Source organism: Hordeum vulgare, chromosome 1H, assembly GCF_904849725.1.
Source record: "Hordeum vulgare subsp. vulgare chromosome 1H, MorexV3_pseudomolecules_assembly, whole genome shotgun sequence".
Classification (NCBI taxonomy): domain Eukaryota; kingdom Viridiplantae; phylum Streptophyta; class Magnoliopsida; order Poales; family Poaceae; genus Hordeum; species Hordeum vulgare.
The window spans coordinates 425,604,875-425,627,419 of record NC_058518.1 but is presented as its reverse complement, the minus strand read 5'-3'; the positions used below and the strand labels follow the sequence as shown (position 1 = coordinate 425,627,419).

General features: G+C 42.1%; 2 protein-coding genes across 2 annotated transcripts; one reads left to right on the top strand and one right to left on the bottom strand.

Annotated features, from left to right (window-relative positions):
* The first annotated feature begins 9,892 nt into the window (after positions 1-9,892).
* Positions 9,893-11,656, top strand: LOC123412735 (WAT1-related protein At5g07050-like). Its single transcript, XM_045105674.1, has 4 exons — positions 9,893-10,623; positions 10,741-10,899; positions 10,997-11,148; positions 11,232-11,656. Exons 1-4 carry the CDS (start codon positions 9,976-9,978, stop codon positions 11,494-11,496), a joined length of 1,224 nt encoding a protein of 407 aa, XP_044961609.1. The 5' UTR covers positions 9,893-9,975; the 3' UTR covers positions 11,497-11,656.
* A 2,756-nt stretch (positions 11,657-14,412) lies between these two features.
* LOC123442480 (65-kDa microtubule-associated protein 5-like) lies at positions 14,413-20,681 on the bottom strand. The gene is made up of 11 exons (XM_045118536.1): positions 20,355-20,681; positions 19,449-19,652; positions 19,067-19,321; positions 18,772-18,987; positions 17,905-18,060; positions 17,642-17,801; positions 16,272-16,423; positions 16,050-16,137; positions 15,459-15,532; positions 15,287-15,361; positions 14,413-14,862 (listed from the first exon to the last, which is right to left on the bottom strand). The coding sequence occupies exons 1-11, from the start codon at positions 20,421-20,423 to the stop codon at positions 14,581-14,583; spliced, it is 1,731 nt and encodes a 576-aa protein (XP_044974471.1). The 5' UTR covers positions 20,424-20,681; the 3' UTR covers positions 14,413-14,580.
* Between the last annotated feature and the right edge of the window lie 1,864 nt (positions 20,682-22,545).

Below are 22,545 nucleotides of genomic sequence, written 5' to 3'. Positions count from 1 at the left end.
TGCTTTTCTTATACTAACGGATCTCAGGAAAGTTTTGTTGAGTTTTGTGTGATTGAAGTTTTGAAGTTTTGGGTGAGATCACGATGGATGAAGGAATAAGGAGTGATAAAAGCCTAAGCTTGGGGATGCCCCATGGAACCCCAAGGTAATATCCAAAGAGTACCAAGCAACTAAGCTTGGGGATGCCCGGAAGGCATCCCCTCTTTCTTCTACCAACCATCGGTAATTTTACTTGGAGCTATATTTTTATTCGCCACATATCATGAGTTATGCTTGGAGCGTCTTGTATTATACCAGTATTTTCTTGACACACCTATTTGAGAGAGCCAAATTATGCTATGATTTGTTAGAATCGCTCTTTATGCTTCACTTAAAAAAATTAGAGCCATGGAATTGCTCTAGTGCTTCACTTATATCTTTTTGAGCACGGTGGTGCTTTTATTTTGAATAAATTTGCTCTCATGCTTCACTTAGATTATTTTCAGAGTTAGTACAAATTTTGAATAAATTCTCTCTTGATTCACTTATATTATTTTGAGAGTTGAAAATTTTAAAGAAACTTGAGCGCTCGTTCTTCACTTATATTTGTTTGAGAGCTTGTTATTTGCAATGGAAATTTGCTTTAAATGAAAATCAGTCCCAAAGTGATAGATATCCAGGGGAGATATAATAAAAACTTTCACGATGATCATTGGATATTAAACTTGATTCTTTGCAATAGTTTTGCAAAATGAAGATAGTGATAAGTGAGTTATGTTGATGGGTAATTATGTTTTAGTAGGAATATTGGTGTTAAGGTTTGTGATTCCTTATGCATGCACTTGAAGTCAATAATTATGCTATGAAATTACATCCTACTTGTGTTGCATTATTCGGTGTTAGTTATGTTTAATGTTCTCTTATGATGATTTTTGTTCCTTCGTTGGGCGCTTCTCAATCTATTTGCTAGCCTTCACTTGTACTAAGCGGAATACTGCTAGTGCATCCAAATCCTAAACCCAAAGTTGTGCCAAATGAGTACATCATACCTACCAATATGCGGTATTTCATTGTCGTTATAAGTAAATTTGCAAGTGCCAACTCTAATGTTCAAAATAAATTGTTGTTTTGTGTGCTCTTACCGCTCATGAAGCGGCAAGGAGTAGCCGGTATCTTCCATGTTAAATAGGTTATTCTCAAGATGAGTATTTATTCACATGTCATCGCACGAGATTATGGCGGTGTTAGAGCATATTTCTCTGTATGTGGTTTTGGTAATTAATGACAATTCCTATGTACTAATGGTTGCATTGAGTTATATTTGAAGGATTTGTCCATAGGCACTTATTGAAGTCCATCTGTTGGTTTCAAGGAGTTTATATGATGACCAAGGTGGTATTCAAAGTATTATCCAAAGATTGGTCATGAAAACACAAGGTTGATCAAGACTAAGCAAAGACTAAATCAAGATGATCAACACACAAAGTGTACAAGATGTACCGAGAGGGATCAAGTGATCCCATGGTATGGTAAGCATTGTCCATAACGCTTTTGTGTACTAACCCATGGTCTTTGTGAGAGTTCTATGTGGGGTTGGGTGTGTTTCCATGGGTTTGCGTCAAGAGGAAGATCTCATTCAACCTATGAACGATGACATCAAGTGGTGATCGTCATCAAGATAGTGTGCCAGTTCAAGTGGAACATCACGAAGATATCATGCTTGAAGCTTGCCGTCCATTTTGGTGGCAATGGACTTGTGAAGATGTGTTGAAGAGTGGCTCACCCATAGTGAGTATGGGGGAGCAATCAACTAGTCTTCATCAAACCGACGCAATGAAGAAAGGCGGTCCATCTTGAGGAAGCCAATATCATCATCATCGAGCTCAAGAGGACTAGGTGCAAGGTATAGGTTTGCCCTTGATAGGTTTTCTGTTTTAGGATAGATTGCTTACTGTCAAGGGGTGATCTCAAGTGATTAGCTTGATCATATCGCTCGTTGAGAGCTCAAACCATTTGCAACCTTGCATCATATTTCTTAGTACTTCTTTGGTGTTTCTCTTTGTGAGTTTTAGAGCTTATGGTCATCTTCATGACAAGCTCGAGTTCATCGAAAACGGTGTCCATATGCATCTTCTATTTTTTTTTGAATGTTGGAAGTTTTTGCCGGTTCATTATTCATAGAGGTTTCACATCTCTATATCATTGCCATTTTCATTGTTGCATGTTCTTAAGATTTACAGTCGCTGTTTGGATAGGTCTTGTCATCCTCAATCCAACAAGCTTGATTCGGAGCTCGTATGCGAAAGTTGTGGCAGTTTCAGTGGCCAGCGGTAGTTGTTTTTTACTACTGCTCTCTGAGCGGTAGTAGTTTTTTACTACCACTCCTTCGGACTTTTTGCGCATCTTTTTGCCTCAGCAGTGGTAGGCATGGTAGTAACTTTTTACTACCGTGGTTTGTGAACCTACCGTGCGGTAGTACCGCTCCTAGCAGCGGTAGTACCGCTCTGCTCGGGCTATGAGTGGGGGTAATGGTCATATTCTTTCCCCCATTGGATATTGTCCATCTGTTGAGCTCGTGTTCTTCCCGCATTGTTGACCTTCTTAGAGCTTGCTAACTCTCAATCCCTCCAATGATTCTTGCTAGTTCTTGAGGGAAAAGAGAGACGAGATGTAGATCCACATCTCCACCAATCACTTTCTCCTCTATGTGAGGGGAACCCCTTGGATCTTGATCTTGGAGTTCTTTGTCAGCTCCTTGTTCTTCCTCTCATATTTCTCCATAGCTTTTGTTGTTGTGGAGGGATTTGAGTGTCAGGGACTTGACCACTTCGTGTGTTCTTGCCATTGCATTAGTTGCATCGGTTTGAGTTCTCCACGGTGATTCGTGGAAGTGAGAAGTTGAGAAGCTTATTTCCCTTGGGTACTTGGTACCCCTAGAGATTGTTCTTCGTGGATGCTTTGGTATCCTAAAAGCTTTGTGGTGCCTCACAGCTCAATCATTGAGGTTTAAAGCTCCGGGAAAGCGTCGTGGTCTCCAATTAACTTGTGGAGATTGCCCCGAGCATTTGTGGTCACCTCTAAGACATATGCCATTCTGGTGAAGCTTCATGGTGTTGTTGGGAGAATCCAATTAAGTTGTGGAGATTTCCCCAACCATGTGTGTATGGGTTCGGTGATCGCCCTCAAGGGTCCCTTGGTGGAATCACGACATCTTGCATTGTGCGAGGGCGTGAGGAGATTACAGTGGCCTTAGTGGCATCTTGGGGAGCATTGTTCCTCCACACCGCTCCAAACGGAGATTAGAATCCGCAAGGGTGTGAACTTCGGAATACATCGTCATCTCCGTGTGCCACGGTTATCTCTTACCCAAACCCTTTACTTATGCACTTTACTTTGTGATAGCTATATAGTTTCTCGCTGTATATCTTGCTATCACTTAGTTGTTTATCTTTCTTAGCATAGGTGAGCCTAGTTGTTTTAGGTTTTGTGCTTGACAAATTAAACGTTAGTTTTAGTCCGCATTAGTTCAAGCCTAAACCATAACTATTTTAAAGCTCCTATTCATCACCCCCCTCTAGGCGACATCCACGTCCTTTCACGCGGTAATATGGATTCCTAGTCCCAAAATGCAAAGAAAAATTATTTTATGTTGTCAAATAATAAATTCCTTGGAAAGTGTTGGTATGCACGGTACCCGTGGATGCGGCTAGCCGTGGAATGTGAAAGAATGGTGGAAAAGGAATATACTTTATTTTCGGTTTGGGAACCGCCTATGATTTTTTTTAGCATGGGAGATATTGTAAACTCCTAGCCGTTTTTGTTCATAGGAAAAGCATACCACCCAAAATATTTTATCTCTAAATTTTTCACTTTGAGCTCTGGCACCTCTACAAATCCATGCTTCTCTTTGCGAAGGGCCTGTCTATTTACTTTATGCAATTTTTATTTTTGAATTTGAGTCTCCATCTTCTCTTATAAAGCACCAACTAAGGAACACTATTATCATACTTGAGCATTGGGTGTAGCTAATATTTGGGTGTGTTGCATGAATGGATCAATGATGGAGCATGATGGGCTAGGGATAACGTTCATTAGCGTTGATATTTTGAAAGACTTGGTTGCTTGTTGATATGCTTGAGTATTGAAGTTTTCATGTCAAATTATAGACTATTGCTTTGCATCATCTACAAGTCCATATGTCCTTCTAAAAAGAAAAAAGAATATGATGAACATGTTAGGCAGCATTCCACAACAAAAATTATGTTTTTTTCATTTACCTACTCGAGGACGAGCAGTAATTAAAGTTGGGGATGCTAATAAGTCTCCAATGTATCTATAATTTTTGATTGTTCCATGCTGTTATATTATCATTGTTGGATGTTTTATGATCATTTTATAGCAACTTTATATCATTTTTTGGCACTAACCTATTGACATAGTGCCCGGTGCTAGTTGCTGTTTTTTCCTTCGCAAAAAATCAATTCCAGATGAAGTCCAAATGCCATGAAACTTTTTGGAGATTTTTTTGGACCAGAAGGAAACTTGGGGACCAAGGATGATCACTAGAGGAGGCCCACGCGGCCCACTAGACACTAGGGCGCGTCGAGGGGCCCTAGCATGGTCTGGTGGCTAGTGGGGGCCTCGGGCACCTCCTCCACGACCTGTGAGCTCTATAAATACCCCAATATTCCAGAAACCCTAGAGGAGGTGATGAAAAATTGCTTTAGGCGACGCAAATTCCAGAAGCCACGAAATCCAATCTAGAGCCCGTTCCGAAGAGGAACACAATCACGGTGGGGTTCATCATCCTCATTGGTGCTCCTCCGATGATGCGTGAATAGTTCATATCAGACCTACGGGTCCGTAGGCACTAGTTAGATGGCTCTCTCTCTCTCTCGATTTGCTTCGCAATATAATGGTCTCTTGGAGATCTTTTTGATGTAACCCATTCTTTTGCGGTGTGTTTGTTGGGCTCCGATGAATTGTGAGTTTGTGATCAGTTCTATGAAATTATACCCATTCTTTATTATTATAGCCTGGTATTTATTTTATTATATTTGGTTTTTGTCTAGCCAACTTGATATTTTATCTTGCAATGGGAAGAGGTGCTTTGTGATGGGTTCGATCTTGCGGTGCTCAATTTCAGTGATAGAAGGAGACATGACACGCATGTATCGTTTCTATTAAGGATAAAACGATGGGTTCTATTCCTACACGAAAAGATCATGTATACATCATGTCATCGTTCTTAACGCATTACTCCGTTTCTCCATGAACTTAATACAGTAGATGCATGCTGGATAATGGTCGATACGTGGAGTAATAGAAGTAGATGCAGGCATAAGTCGGTCTACTTGTCTTGGACGTTATGCCTATATACATGATCATTATCTTGGATATCGTCATAATTATTTGCTCTTCTATCAATTGCCCAACAGTAATTTGTCTACCCGCCGTTTGCTATTTTCTCGAGACAAGCCACTAGTGAAACCTACGCCCCTGGTCTATTCCACACCATCTATTTGCAATCTCTATTTTGCTATTCATGTTTCCATTTTATTTTCTCTTCTATTTTCATATCTATATTATCAAAAAACCCAAAAAAATTGCTGCATTTTATTTCTCATCACTTTATTTGCATCTATCAATCTATACTTATACTTTAGCCACGAGGGATTGACAACCCCTACGCACGCGGGTTGCGAGGATTTGTTATTTGTGTGTAGGTACCTCTTACATAGTCTTGTGGATATTCCTACTAGATTGATACCTTTGATTGATAACTAAGGAAAATACTTGTCGTTGATGTGCTACATCACCCTTTAAGCTTGGAGGAAAACCAACGCTATCAGCGAGGAGTCATGGTGCTAGTCCTTCATGGACGTAAACTATTGTGGAATAGACAAGGCCACTTCTTCGTGGACCCCTTGTGGGTGGGGACCTCGGTGGACTCCTGCAGGCGTTACCCTATCTGGGTTGAAGTCTCCACTAACGTGGATGTACGATAGCACCACCTATCGGAACCATGCCAAAAATCATCGTGTCCATCTTTGTGTTTGATCTTCCTAAACTCTACTTCTTACTTTACATGTGCAATGTCATTAGCATGTGTAGGGTGCACTAGACTTGTTAGAATTGGTAAAATCTTCCAACAATTAAAATTAGGAAAATGATAGGTTTTAATTTATGCAAGTAGTCTATTCAACCCCCCCCCCCTCTAGACATCTCTTTTAATGATCCCACAAACGGAGGGGTCGCGCATCCACCACGACATTCGAACACTAGACGGACCGCACCGCCTCTGGTGAGGCAGTGACACCGGATCCAGGCGCCGGATGTATCGACGCAATGGATTTTCGATATTGCGAGTGGGAGTGCTTTCAAAGGGCGGCTGCCTCCCGGGAGCGGTGGAGCGCAAGACGGACAATCATCTCCTCCTCGAGGTCCCATGGGATGAGCTCGTGTTTGACGGATCTGAAGGTGAAGGACTCTGATCCGTTGCCCGTCATGCCGGAGAAGGCCGGAGTTCGCCGGAGGTGAGCTTGGGGTGACGTATGGGAGTGAAGGGAAATGAAGTGAATTGGCTAGGGTTTGGTCCAGTGAGCGAATGGAGATGCATATATGTGGGTCGATACGGGCCAGCGCGGGCCCGGCGAGCGTGCCCGGATCTCCCATGTCCGCCCCATATTTGGGTTGTATACGAGAGGTGTCGGTCAGTCCGGACGTTTGAGTCCGGTTTGAGAGGTTCGGTTGGGTCGAAATTTCTTGACCGATCAATGGCTACACGCCGTGTCCGGACGTTTAAGGAAGGTATGATGGGTCCGGCTGTAGATGCTCTTATCTAGCCATCTTCTACGGGCATGAACTGTAAATTCAAATTAAGTACAAAAAGGTTCAAATATATATGGGCATCAAAAAAGATAGAATGCTATATATGCGTCTAAACTTTCATGCAGTTTGAACATCCTATGAGATCGTGACAGAAAAAAGCAAAATTTGAATGTGAAAGAACTATTTGGGCTCTTTGTTTTCCACTTTAGCTGTATGTAAATCGTCTGATTTTTAAATTTGGTTAAGTCAATTTTTTAAACATTCGTTTTTTGTTTTATGATTTGTGTTTTGTTTTCTTGTGTTCTTTCAAAACTACTTAGGCAGATTTTTGACTTGTCCCTGTTTGGAGTGAGTCAAATTTCCTTTGGCTGGATTTTTAACTTGTCCCTATTTGTTGTAAGTAGGTTTTTAGGCCTGAATTTTGACTTGCCCATGTTTGGGGTAAGTCAAAAAAAAATCTTAAGCTGAATTTTAGACTTGCCCTTGTTTGGTGTAACTCGTTGCATGTTTTTTTGTTCGTATGCATTTTTTCTTTTGATTTTTTTTAAATTTTAGTTGTTTTTCCTTTCTTTGGTGGATATTTTGGTCTCGCATTAGCTATATGTAAGTCTACTAAAAATAAATTTTCATCTGTAAATTTCTTTGGCCATTGATTTTTGCTTTCAGATTCATACTCATTTTTCTGTTATGTTCTGTGAGTTGTTTTGGACTGGGTTTTTTGAAAAATCATCACATATTTTGGTCAGTCAATTTCTTAACGGACTGAAGCCGTTATCCATGCGACCGACCCATCACCTCTATCCCATTGTTCTTATATTTTTAATTATTTTTTCTTAATTAGTCATTTTTTTATTTTCCAGGTACTTTTGGGATTTTAGGTGAGTGTAAATGTATACAAAATGTACTATAAAATATATGAAAAATGCATTATTATATGATTACTCTATGCATACTTTCAAAAAAATTGCAATTTACTCCAAGGTTGTGCGAAAGTTCTATTATATTGTTTTCATTTTATTTCTTTTCAAAGAGTAATACCAATGACACTAAATCATTGTTCCTTATAAAATCCCATTATTTTGTTTTTCAGTTATTGTTTTAGTTTCTTTCTACTTTAAGTTTAATACTAATGTCACTAATTTTCCTCTTTAGAAAACTTATTTTGTAAAAAAATCACTAGTATACTATCTTTACTCTTGTATATTAGTAAAAGCGTAATTTTTTGTGTATATTATGCGCAAATAGTGCCATTGTTTTTAATTCACTTTCTTTCTTATTAAAGGGTACTATCAATGCCACTAATTCAGTCTTCCTTGAAAAACCTCACTATATTTACTTTGTTTTAGTTTTTATTTACTTTTCTTGAAAGGTGACATTAATTCATTCTTTTTTAAATAAACTTCATTATTTTGATTTGTTAAGTTCTCATTTCATTTTCTTTATTCTTTATGGGTAATACCAATGCCACTAATTCAATCCTTACTAAGAAACTTTTTAAACCGAAACTTCACTATTATCGCTTTTTCTTGCATATTATAAAAAATAATTTGGGAGTCAACTTTCTGCAAATTATGTCATTCTTTTTTCTCCTCTTTTTTCCCTTTTAATGTATGGTACCAATGTCACTAATTCATTAATTCTTAGTAAACTTCATTATTTTGATTTCCTTTTAGTTATTTATTTTATTCTTTTTAGTAAATCTTCATTATTTTGATTTTATCTTAGTTTTTATTCCATTTTCTTCTTATTCAATGGTAATATCAATGCCATTGATTTTGTTAGTTTTTATTTCATTTGTTTTCTTCTTAAAGGATAATACTAATGCCACTAATTCATTCTTTCTTGTATACTTATGTGTTTTGATATATTTTAGTTTCTATTTCATGTTAGACCAAGGAGACGGGACCTTGATTTCGCCCAAGTTCAGACCTTCGTGATGCGAGTGACAACCCTATTTCTGCTTTATATTGGATTGTATCACATATTATATCAATGGTGGTGTACAAAGTGTTTTTCATGGATACTTGGGTTTTGAAGATTCTTATCTTTTATTTCTAAATAGTTAAAACCCACTACCTAATTTTGCTAGACATGCAAACATGCCACACGAGCAAGTCATGCATGTTAGTACAATTACATTACACCTTATGTATTTATGTATGCATGTATATGCAGCGTTGACACATATTTTATTATTTTTCATTCTATTTCATATTGAAAGTATATGTGTTGAGCGATATCATACACTAATGTAGTGCAACATACATATTTAACATTATTTGACTACAACTTAAAAACTAATTTTTATATGCTTCATATTTGTAAAAAACTTAAACATATATGTGTTTCATATTAGTTTTAGTTATTTTGTAGCAATTATTTACTCATTTCTTTTACCATAGTTCTCGCTGCATCGTGCGGGCATCATCTAGTTCCTTATAATGTCCCACATCTTGGACGTCCTGTTGTAATCCCCCGAGCTGTCCTCTCCTCATCGGGCAGATGTCTATTTGTAGTTGTCATGGTCGGTTGTGCGTCCGTGCACCATCGACTTGGTCGTCTACCGCAATCTCTTCTGGACTCCATGTATGTGGTTGTAATTTTTGTTACCAATTGGTTTTTTCTTTTTGCTGTTGTTACTCTTGTTACTGCTCCCTTCGTTCCTAAATATAAATTTTTTTAAAAGTTCCACTAGGAAGTGGATCAGATGATTATTTCGCAACAACATAAAAGATGATGCAGTTAGCGAAAAGTGAAGCAGAAATGCACATGAAATTGGATATGTTTGCTACTTGAAGTTGCATATATATGGATAAGTTCATCCGATCGATCAAGTGATCCACCTTCTTCCATTCAGGCAGTAGCAAAAACGCTTAGCGAGTCACCACGCACCAGTACGTGGCACGCGAGCACTTGCACCAGTGTGGGGACGAATAAGAGCATCCATGCAGCGAGCGAAGCCGACCGGCGCCGGCGGCCGGCCCCGCCACCTACGTACGTAAGCTCCGGCCCCCACAACCCAGGGGAACGGCGGCTATAAATACGAGCCCGCGCCGCTTGCCATTAATTCCTCAGGCGAAGGAGCAACGGCCACACTAGCTCCTCCGCTCCACTCCACTCCACTCCACTCCACTCCCCGCCAGCACTTCACGTACCTAGCCAGCAATGGCGATGGCGATGCAGCAGCAGGGAGGCGAGGGGGAGACGCTGATGCAGCGGTGCAAGCCGTACGTGGCGATGATCTCGCTGCAGTTCGGGTACGCCGGGATGAACGTGATCACCAAGGTGTCGCTGAACCACGGCATGAGCCACTACGTGCTGGTGGTGTACCGCCACGCCTTCGCCACCCTCTCCATCGCGCCCTTCGCGCTCGTCCTGGAGCGCAGCAAGGTCCGCCCGCGGATGACCCCCCTCGTCTTCCTCAACATCTTCCTCCTCGCCCTCATGGGCCCCGTCATAGACCAGAACTTCTACTACGCGGGGCTCAAGTACACCTCCCCGACCTTCTCCTGCGCCATGAGCAACATGCTCCCCGCCATGACCTTCGTCATGGCGGTCATCTTCCGGATGGAGAAGGTGGACCTCAAGAAGGCCAGGTGCCTGGCCAAGGTGGCCGGCACGCTCGTCACCGTGGCCGGCGCCATGCTCATGACGCTCTACAAGGGCCGCGCCGTCCAGATGGTCTGGTCCAGGCACGCGCACCTCCCCGCCGGCCCGCACCAGGACGCCGCCGCCGCCGCCAAGGACTGGTTCAAGGGCTCCATATTCCTCATCATCGCCACCCTCGCATGGGCCTCCCTCTTCATCCTCCAGGTCCATATATACTCCGTAGCTAGCTGGCTTCACCTTTCCCTCCCGCCCATGCGACCATGCATCATGCATGCATGAGCTGAGCCGAGAATCCTAACAGTTGGCGTTTCGTGCATGCAGGGCCCGACGTTGACGAGGTACAACGCGCCGCTGACCCTGACGACGCTCATCTGCTTCGTGGGCACCCTGCAGGCCATCGTGGTCACCTTGGCCATGGAGCACACCACCGACGTCTGGAAGATCGGCTTCGACATGAACCTCCTCGCCGCCGCCTACGCCGTACGTAAACCTCATCACAAACCATACTTGCATGGTAGCGCCATCAGAGACATCAATCAAACATGGCATAGTATACTGATCAGGTATAGTTGTGCAGGGTATTGTGACGTCGAGCATTGCCTACTACGTGCAAGGGCTGGTGATCCAGAGCCGGGGCCCGGTCTTCGCCTCGGCCTTCAGCCCGCTCATGATGATCGTGGTGGCCATCATGGGCTCCTTCATCCTCTCCGAGAACATCTACCTCGGAGGGTACGTGCATCAATCCTCGTCTCCATGAGAGGTAAGATCGAGCATCAGTCAGTTACATTATTCTTGCTGTTTGGTATTTTCAGGATCATCGGGTCCGTCCTGATCGTGGCCGGCCTCTACTCGGTGCTCTGGGGGAAACACAAGGAGAACGTGGAGAAGAAGGAGATCGAGGCGACGGAGATCCCCGTGGCGATCAAGGGCGTCGAGGGTAACGGCAGGATCATGGACATTGTGGAGCTGGACGAGGTGGAGCTGGAGAAGGCACAGGCCAACGGCAAGGCGGTCACCATCTCGATGCCCGCCGGCGCCGGCGAAGCCCCGATGCAGCGCGTCGACGGCGAGAACTGATCCGTGGATCTTGATGCGCGTGGTGTTGTGGTGGTCTAAGCAGTGGTGGTAGTAAACAGTAACAGTATAGCTGGTGGTGCCCTGGTAATATATATGCTGTGAGGGCTGAGGGGAGAGCTTTGTAACCACTCTAGCTAATTATAAGCCCATGCTTTCAGTCTGCGGTAGCATGTCTTATCTACTCTGCATCTCTTGTATCAGCTACCCCCATCAGAAGTTAATTATGACATATATATGAGCCATGATTATGCTATACCTCAGCTCTCCCAATCCTATATGAGGAAAGTGCTTGATCATGTCAGGCTATCCTGTGCTTCCTAACTTCATGCCTAGTGCACAAAAGGAATCATAGTCTTTGGGCTCACATGATTGATTGGACGTGGGGTTTGTGGGCAGGCAGGCAGGCAGCACTCCTCAAACTCTGAAAGAGCAATAACACAGTGACACTACGCCATAAAATAAAATCTCTTTCTGCATTTTCCATATCTTTTCAATTCTATATATTTGTCAAATGTGCGTTTTCGCTACGTATCGTTGCGGATGCGGCGGTTGGCGCATAGCCATATATCTTACATTATTCAGGAACTTTGCCCCCATTGCATCTTGAGAGGTTAAGATAATGCTCCCACCATACATGTGATAGTATGTGGTAGTGATTCCAAGAACCCTCTGTCTTAAGTAATTGGCAACTACGGCCTTAAAGAAGCAGGATTGGTTAACTGGTGACGGGAGCTAGGAATAAACATTCCCCCAGAAAAGAAAAGGCATGGAATCCTAGTTAGCGCGCACTCGCAAAGATTCAGTGTCAAGTCTTAAACCAGCATGAATCTCTTTTAGCCGGGAATAAAGATTGGAATCCGAGGTCCCATCCCCGAGCAAGTTGGCGCCCCAAAGCCCCGGGGCCAGGAACAAGAACAGTCATCTGAATCATGTGCCCCCTGCCTGCCTGCCTCCTCCTCCTCCACCTTTCCCAAGCAAAATTCCCATGCTCTGTCTTCTCGTCGTTTCAATCCTCGGCACGGCCAATGCAAGTTAACGGGTTCTGCATCGCTTGCTACTTAATGTGAATTGTCCCAAGGTGATGGGTGTATATCACTCCTTGTCCTGGCTGTGGTTCATGTTTTCAGACAGATCATTACCTCAAGAAGAAGAAGAAGAAGAAGAACTACAACAATAACAGTACATATAATGACAAGTTTCTAATCACACAACGCGTGATGATCGATCGATATAGCATCTTGGGAAGACATTAGAAGACGACAAAAAAATGCATGTTCGATTTGTCTGAAAACGCATTACCTATGCCTACACATATGCAAGATAAGTTTCAAATTGCAGTTCTGCTTTATTAGCTCCTTTTTTCAACTAAGACAGCACCAAAGAAAAAACGCACACTTGTAACATGTCTGGCTACTTAGCGTATAAGATGCTTGCTCCAGTTGGTTTTGAGGAGACGATTAGCGAGTCTCTGAGCTTATCCCCCTGTAATCAGCCAGGGAATGTGTGCCAACCAACATCTGTCAACGTCTTGGAATAACAGAAAGCCATGTATGTGTAGAGAGGCAATGCTTAGCATAAAGCCAACCACACTCATAAAATTAGTGTTTCTACACTCAGCCTACACGCAACAATTCGCTTAATCTTCGAAAACCAATGAAACTTGCTGTGTGGCAGGTAGGTAACCTCAGCAGAATGCTAAAAACAGGGGCAGAAATGCTAATAGAATAAAGAGCGTTACACGAGGTCGTGACCTTACTAAGATACCTTGTTCCAAACCAGAAAATGATACGGCATGGGCATAAAAATAACAACGAATCGTCAGATGGTGATATGCCAGAGGCCAAACCATGACCACCTCAAATTGCAAAATATACGATACCCATAAACCCGAATCCCCTTGGTTTTTATCTCTTGATATGTTATGAGCAGGCACCAGGAGTGTTTCAAACAGCGTGCATGTCTGGTGTGCCATAAGCTCCAGCACAGCTGCGGAGATGCAGTTATTGTAAAATCAGTATCACCCAGAGCCAATAAAAGAAGAGATTCGTAGATGACTAGGCGAACATTCAACAAGGATAGAGCTTTTGTACTTTAACCAACACCTGGTTTTTTTTAACTTAGCAAGTAACATCGTCTACTAGGAGTCTTCGTAATTTAACTTTGTGAAAATGACTAGAACAACTTATGCTCAGTACTTTAACTAACATCGAAAGCACTTTCAGTTGAGTATTTCTCGATGATTAACATCACTGTTGTCTTTTAAAAAGTCGGTAGGTAGTCGTCTTGTGGGGGAAGGGGTAATTTCTTCCAATTTCTAAGTTGAAACCTAGTGGTAATTAACAATGAGCACTATTCTTGGTTCCAGGGTCACATTATATTAGGTTTTGCACTGAAGGAACACCCATAACTTCAACTAAAATGCCGACTAGATCAATGCTACTTTGGGATCGGATCTTGTGGGCTTATGTCACTGAATTCTTTAGCTGGAGATTTACTGTGACTTTACCCGCTGGAATAGCAGCAAGAGAGCAAAGAGGGGAGTAGACATGAAGCACCAAAACTGCCTTTTCAGTCAATGGAATGATCCGGCAAGGCACACTAACAGGTAGTGTGCTTGAGTGAGATCATTATACTGGTGGTACTAAGCACGGGCAACTAACAGGCTGTGCATGTGAGTAAAGATCCACGACTCAGAAGGAACATGAGATTATCCGGTCCATGTAATGGCAAATCTCAAATTCACTATGCCGTATTTCCAAATTTTCCCAAAGTCACTAAACATTCCCACTAGAAGGCTTTTGGATAAGGCAACAAACTCCTGAATCCTGACCCTGACTGGACCAGCAAGAACTGTGGGCAAATAGCTATATATAATGAATATCATATAAAACAGAAAGCTCCTTGTGCGCAAATATCTGAGACATGGATCAAATTGCTATTCTGCAGAAAGCTGAAAGCAGCACAGGTTTTGCATCAGAAGTTAAGATCAACAATTCAAGCATTAACAAGCAGTTAAACCTATATCAGATCAAACGTATGAAATTACAAGCTAGAGACCAACTTGTCGGATGGGTGATTACATTTTCACATGCAAGAATTGTCGGAGCAATCCTTGGGAAGAGAAACATAATTTGCCGGTATAGAAGCAGCTGTCTTGCCAGTGTCCTTCATCTTTCCACAAGACAAGCCTCCCTTGCGTGAAATTGGGGTAGACACACGCCGGTTGTTAGGAGTTCCACCAACAATGTTGACATTAGTACTCTGCCCAAGAGGTTTCCTTGCCGAAAGCGGGCGCATAGGACTAGGCTTCGCTCCATAGGTTGCACCTTGTTCTGCTGCAAACTGCTCTTGTAGTTTCTTAAGTTCCTGAAGATAGTTAAAACATTTCAGCAACCCATTAGAGTTGAAATTCGTAGCAGGAAAACCAACCTACATGGTAAAACACCTATCCTAACTCTCCTATCAACTCCCCAAGTAAGTGGTGAGGGGAAGAGAGCAAAACATCTAACATGTGATATGGCGAATGAGAATTCTAAGAGGGAACCTATAATGACACCAGACACACTGATGAGTGTGACAAATTGAGTGGAACAAGAGGCATGGAGAATATGAACCAACTATTACTTCCATGTTGTATCATTTGTACTTGTGACAGATTGAGTGGAACAAGAGGTTAGAATATATCTCCAGAAATGTTCAGAAAGCTAAAAAAGGAGGCAATCCACAATGACCGGACACACTGATGAACAAGGATTGAGTGGAACAAGAGGCATGGAAAATATGAACCAACCCGTGATCGGCGTTTTTCCTCTTCCTTTTGTTGCCTTTCAGAGGTGTATTTGTCCAAGCTATCCAAAAGCCTCATCTGTAAACGTGTGCGGCAAATGTTAAAATATAATTAAGATGAAATTGGCAAATTGAAACGTATTCATTTGAGAAGAGCATTGGCTAACTGAACTTGCCTTATTATACAGAAATGGCGCGCCCTTCTCCTTTTCCCAAGCTCTAACTTTAGCAGTCAAATTCTCCAGCAGGGCTACATGGTAAAATATAATGAAGTTGAGAAACATATCAACAAAAACTTCTGTTAGTGAAATCAAACCTAAACATCAGTAGGCCAAACACCAGAAAACAGAAAGAAAGTGAGTGTCGGAGATAGTTAAAATGTTATAATTACCATGCTCATTGTAAATTTAACTAACTGGGTGTATCATGGCTAACAGGCACATCAAATGGCCCATAAGCATGTTTCTAGAAGATTTCACATTGTTTAACATTTTAAATAAAGCTTCAGTTACGTCCAACTCACAGCTACTCCATCCGTTCATAAATATAAGATGTTCTATTTTTTCTGAATTGGATGCATATAGACACGTTTTAGTGTGTTTGTTCACTCATTTCAGTCCGTATGAGTCCACATTGAAATATCCAAAACTTCTCATATTTGTGAACGGATGGAGTATAATTCAAGCAATCCAAAACAATAATCACATGAACGCTCATCCAAACAGTAGAAATTTCTAGTAGAAACACACAAAAATATACACGCTTACATGGAATTTTGCTGACCAATACCCTTGCCTTCTCCGCACGCTTGAGATTTATGTGAGCTCCTCGACCAGCATTATAGCGATTTTGATCCTGAAGTTGAAACCATATAAATGGTCTATAGCAGATGCAACAATGCAATACTTTGACTAAAGATAACTAGCTGATCGATTAACCATTTGAAAAGGCAAAAGAGCATTTAATGGTAAGAGAAAATGTCAAGTTACCCCCTCATATTCACCGAGCCAACCCTCCTCTTCAGTTGCTAATGTCCATTTTTCCACCTTTTCTAGAATGTCCTTTCTGCTTAGAGCAAGATCTCTTGCTTCTGTAATTCGGTCATCCATATCCGTAAGCAGCTCTGAGAGATCTGCTCTACCTACACAACAAAGTTCATACACTGTCAAATTCAACAGATAACAGTACAGTGCTACTAAGGAATAAGCTAAGAACAATTTGGTAACAGTAATATATCTTCCTTAAGGAAACTACTATTGAAATACCTAGTAAAAACAACTGAGTACTTCAAAAAATAGCACTCATGTTACTACCATTACAAGAAATGGCACTGAGTATTATCAGCATTTACTTCTAGAATTGAGCATTGCCATTTATTTTGGACTATTGACTTTTTATGTGTCTGATATTTTCTACATTACCATTGACTATTTTCATGATTAAACCCACTAGTTTCTGGAGATGTTTTTGACCATGATTAAAGCTCCATAACTTTTATGCCTTAATGTTCCAATCCAGTAGATTCAATGCACTTCGAATATTATCAGCATTTACTTCTACAATTGAGCATTGCCATTTATTTTGGACTATTGACTTTTTATATGTCTATGATATTCTACATTACAATTGACTATTTTGATGATCAAATCCACTAGTTTCCAATCCAGTAGATTCAATGCACAGTTGCTCAGAGTCTAGTAGAACTATGTAATACAGTAGCATTACAAGAAATGGCACTTTGAGTATTATCAGCATTTACTTCTAGAATTGAGCATTGCCATTTTTTTTGCCTATTGACTTTTTATATCTCTATGATATTTTCTACATTACCATTGACTATTTTGATGATAACTCCACTAGTTTCTGGAGATGTTTTTGACCATGATTAAAGCTCCATAACTTTTATGCCTTAATGTTCCGATCAAGTAGATTCAATGCACAGTTGCTCAGAGTCTAGTAGAACTATGTAATCATGGTGGGTCAGTTGCCAAGGGAAATAAGCTGCTATGATGGATATGTTAGAAGTGACATAACTGAGTTTTAGGGTGAGACAGAAATGGCAAGAGCTTATCCAATCTTTTGTTTTTCGCAAGAGCTTATTCAATTTTTCTGTCAAATTGATCTGTCTATGTATACAAGCTGATACTAGAAGATACAAAGTTGAAAGACAGTTGCAGAAACTAGCATTGCATTTAACCATGAAATTCAGAATTTTAAGGTGAGACAGAAATGGCAACGTAATATAACTAAGGAACACCAGTTAAATCATGCATCAGGTGGGACTTAATGGAAAACAAAAGTGCATATAATAACTTCAGTTGTGTATTTTCAGGATGAAAGGCATGGGAAAGAAGTGGACCAGAATCAATAAGTTCGGTGAGAATCCGCCACTCATGATCGCTATCAATATCCATGTGAACACTTCTGTAGATTTCTTCAAGCTCAGTCATTTTCTTCAAGACAAGCTCTTTCATTTTACTAGCTTTCAAATGCTTCAGTCTCTTAACCTCAACCTCTACCTAAATTAGGGGGGCAAAGGAATTTTACATCAAAATTAATATAATTTAAAGAAATTAGCTTGATAGAGAATCCAAAAAAAATAAAGACACAATAAATTATAACCTTCTCAATAAGGTCATGTGCAAGGCATCCTTGGGGCATCACTGTATTGGGTGAGACTGAAATCAAAGAAGTAACATGATCAAAGCATTTCTGTTCATGTAATGGTGTGTCCATTAGACTCCATAACTCAATGAGTGTGCTTCCAAGATCTTGTAGCTGCAATAGACAATGCAGATTTCAACAATGTGGATCTTCGATACAAATAAATATGGGATAATATTTAGCAGAAGTGGAAAGGAAAGCATGCTAAAATGCACAAGCACATCTTACATTATTGGGAGAAATCATATAAACAGTAAAGTCGGTTAACCATGCACTGGTCAGGAATAAAGCTGAATTAGGATGGCAATTACAGTATGAATCAATGATTGATTGAAGATATTAAGCATTGCCCAATAAACAAATAGATATATGGCAATGCCATGTATAGTGTATATACACAAAACCAAAGAAATCGTACTACAAAAGGTTCAGAAAAAAATCATGATATGCTTTGTTAAGCTGAATCAGATTATAATGTCAAGTCTCAAATTCAATGCCCGGCATACTGGAGGTCAAATAGTAAAGCAATATACACCAAGGTGAAAGCTTTGAAGTAAGATACATGCAGACTCATGCTTTTATTAAATGTACAGGTACAATGAATCAGACTGACAACCAAGACAAGATATTCAACAGTTCAGAAAAAAGAATCATGATATGATTTGCTAAGCTGAATCACATTATCAGGTCAAGTACTCAAATCAAATATCAGGCCCATACCAAAGGTCAACAGTAAAACATATACACTAAGGTGAATACATTAAAGATACACACAGACCCATACTTCTATTAAATGACTATAACATGAACAGTGAACATCAGTACCTTCCGGAGCCTCTGTTTCTTTTCTTGGTTTAGTGCATGAACTTTTCCTGCAAGCCTATCAAGTGTGCTATCACTTATACTCATGGCTTTGATTCTTTCCAATTCAACAAAGCTGGGATGGACTTCATATAATGTCTTCTTAAGATCAAGAGACATCATGTTGCACATTTCATTAATACACTTGATCTGACCATCAATCTTTTGCAGTCTGAGATTCTGAAAACATCAGGACAAACAATTTAAGCGTCAGAGGTGAAAGATTCAGGAAATGAGAGGCTTATACCAGGTGCTTAACCTTTTCTGTCTGGAGCTCATTAAGCTGAGTTTTCAGTTCAGCCAGTCTTCCTGTAGATAGGTCAGTCTCATCCACTAAAGGAGCTGCAGGATCCCCGTGATTAATGGTTCCTGAAATCTCAGCTTGTAGACGAACAATATGCAGCTGAACAGCCAAAAACTCATTTATGCGCTCGTCTCTCCGCCGTCTCAGATCGTCCAGAACTGGTTCCAGTTTTGCAAGTTGTTCCATTAATGTACCCCCGAGCTTCTCCGCCTAATAAACAAATAAAGAACAAAAGCCAGCAATGACACATAAGACTGGAGCATGGTATCAGCAAAAAGCATGGAAAGGATCAGGAAAGAATTATTATTTTAAAGGGTCAGAAAAGAAATTCACTGACCCTGGAAAAGGATTCACGCTCTCCTAGAGCAGAAAGGATCTTTCCTATCTCGGCTTCACCCAAGGACATCACTTGAAGCAGGTCTGTCTTTTGCTTTCTAGTTTGTTCCACTTTCTTCCTGTAAACATTGAGGCAGTCCTCCTCCAATTGCAAGATCATCCTATCTCTCTCTAGTTCATCCGGGCCTATTTCTCCCCATAATTCCTGAATCAACAAATGCAATCTTTAGCAGAAGGTTGATATAGTACATACGGCAACTACATGAGATGTGATGCATAAAGAAACATAAGGATACTTAACACCTGAAGATACTGATCCTGGGGCAAAACATGAATATAAAAAGGGAAATTTCAGACAACGGATTGCCAGTATCATAACCACGGCCCAGTTAACTACCACACTGCATGTGTACTGACGCAAGCATGAATATAAAAGGGGGGTAATTTTAGACAACGGCTTGCCAGAATCATAACCACGGCGCAATTAACTACCACAAGCATAAAATAAGCACCGGGGGATGCCTATGGCACAACCGAATTCGAGGACTAAGCAGCGCAATAACCAAGATCTTTTATTACCAAGAAAAGCATAAAGAAACACAAAATCGACCCCAGATTGCAGCACGTCCTTAGGATCCACCGTTAGGAACCGAAAAACAAAACAATAGGAACTCGATCCCTCGCACAGACGTACATTCTGAACCGGAGCACACGTCCACCCATTTCAAGCAAGAACCAAGAAAGCCGATTTCCGTCCGCCGCGCCTAGAACCGCCTTCGCCACAACTTTCCGGCAAACAACGCATCACAGCACGCGACGAGACGAAGACCCGGTCGGCCCTTTCCCCGGGAAACTAGCAGTAAATCGAGCGCCACGAACTGGAATCACAGGAGGGGCGGAACCGTACCTGCAGTTCCTGGAGAAAGGAGCCGCAGGAGGCGCGCGTGGGCGGCGGCGGCGACGGCGGAGTCGCCATGGACGAGGAAGCCGGGGCGATCGAAGAGGGGCCAGATAGATCTGGGCTCTGGGAGTGGTCTGCGGCCGCTCCCTCCCCTAGGTTTATAGGGAGAGGGGAGAGGATTTGAAAGGGGAGGAGCGGGAGGAGGAAGGGGACGGCGAAGGAGGGGGGGGAGGAGAGGTACGGTGTTTGTTACCGGGGTGGGTTTTTGAAAGCGGGGGCGGCGTTCTCGCCGACTTTGCTGGGCTGTGATTGAAATTGAAACTGAAATCGGTTGCTACGCTCTACGGCTCTAGGAGTAATCTAGGCCGATTGATTGATCGATCCGGAGCAAGTGGCGTTTAAAATTTTGACATTAATGTAAGACTTTTCTTTTTGACATAAATGTGGTGTCAAAAAACGTCTTATATTATGAAACGGAGGGAGTATCTGTATGTTAGCCTTTTTTGAAATATATAGAGAGAGAAAAAAAAATTACTTTTTCCGTCTGAAATTAGTTGACGTTCAAATGCATTCTATATCGAAATATTTGTAGTTATAGTAGGTGTCGGTCCAATAAGAACCGGGATACCACGGTCAGTCTGTCACTGACCCAGGAGACGACATTTAGGCCGGCCCGCACGAGATGGCTTGGCCATGGCCGCTACGGAAGAAGCCGCCTCGTGAGGAGCTACCTCGCGAGGCCCCTCATCGTCAGGGTAGGCCTAGCCCTGGTGTGACGCCCTCGATTTCATCGTACGCTAATCATACACGTAAATGCGTACGACCAAGCTCAAGGACTCACAGAAAGATATCACAACACAACTCTAGACGCAAATAAAAAAACATACAAGCTTCATATTATAAGCGAGGGGCCTCGAGGGCTAGAATACGGAAGTTCGATAAACACACAAGTCAGAGGAAACAACAAATATCTGAGTACATACATGAAACATGAGGTTCCTTAGAGAAGACTAGGACAAAAGATACACGATTGAACGAGGCGAGGGCTCCTGCCTGGGTACCTCCTAAACTACTCCCGGTCGTCAGCGGCCTCCACGTAGTACTAGGCACCATCGGGGTAGCAGTCGTCGGCGGCGGGATATGCCATCTCCTGGGCTCCATCATCTGGTCGCAGCAACGGATCAAGGGGAAAAGGAGGAGCAAAGCAACGGTGAGTACTCATCCAAAGTACTCGCCAGACTGACATCAAAACTATATTAAGTATGCATCAGTATCAAGGGAAGGGGTTATATGTGAACTGACTGCAGCAATGCGAGAATAGAGAGAGAAGGCCTAGTCCTATCGAAAACTAGCATCTTCAGGGGTCTTGCAGCAATAGACGAGAGTAGAGCAAGTAACACAATTAATAGTCATATTGTTGCGGCAATATTAATTAAAGTCACGCCCAGAGATTCTTCCTCGACTCCCTACGAGGAAGCAATCCCGGAGCAAACATTCCAGTTAAGTAACAGTTGTAGTTGTATAAGATCGGGGCACAACTTCAAGTCGTCGTGTAACCGTGGACACGACTATTCGAATAGTTAATTTCTTCCCTGTAGGGATGCACCAAGTTTCCCGTCACGCTCGATAAACTCAGGCCGGACACACTTTCCTGGGTCATGCCCGGCCTCGAAACATCGACACGTCGCAGCCCCACCTAGACTCACAGAGAGGCCAGCCCGCTGGTCTAAATCCTAAGCACGCAGGGGTCATGGGCCCATCATCCTTTGCGCTCCTGCACGATGCGAGGGAGGCCGATGTCAGTCCTGGCACCTCCTATACAAGAACAGTTATAATCCAGACCACTCGGGCGCGCCGCTCCATTGCTAACGTCTGAAGAGCTTCGGCTGATACCACGACGTTGAGTACCCATAACTTCTCCCGCGTAGCCGGTTAGTGCGAAAAGGTCTCCGACCAACCCAGATCAAATACCCAAATCCTTAGCATTTTAATTAAATCACACATACACGCGGGAATCCACCCGCCAAACATTATTCATCAATGTTCCCAGTAACACGGTCAAGTAACTGTGTGGTTGTAACACCAGGGGATCCGAGGTATCACCCTCGTTGGATTCCGAACGATTTAACCGTCAAGATGGCCAAGGAGGAATCACCCTCGATGGGCCACGCTTGATGGGTTGTACGACAGAGTCGTT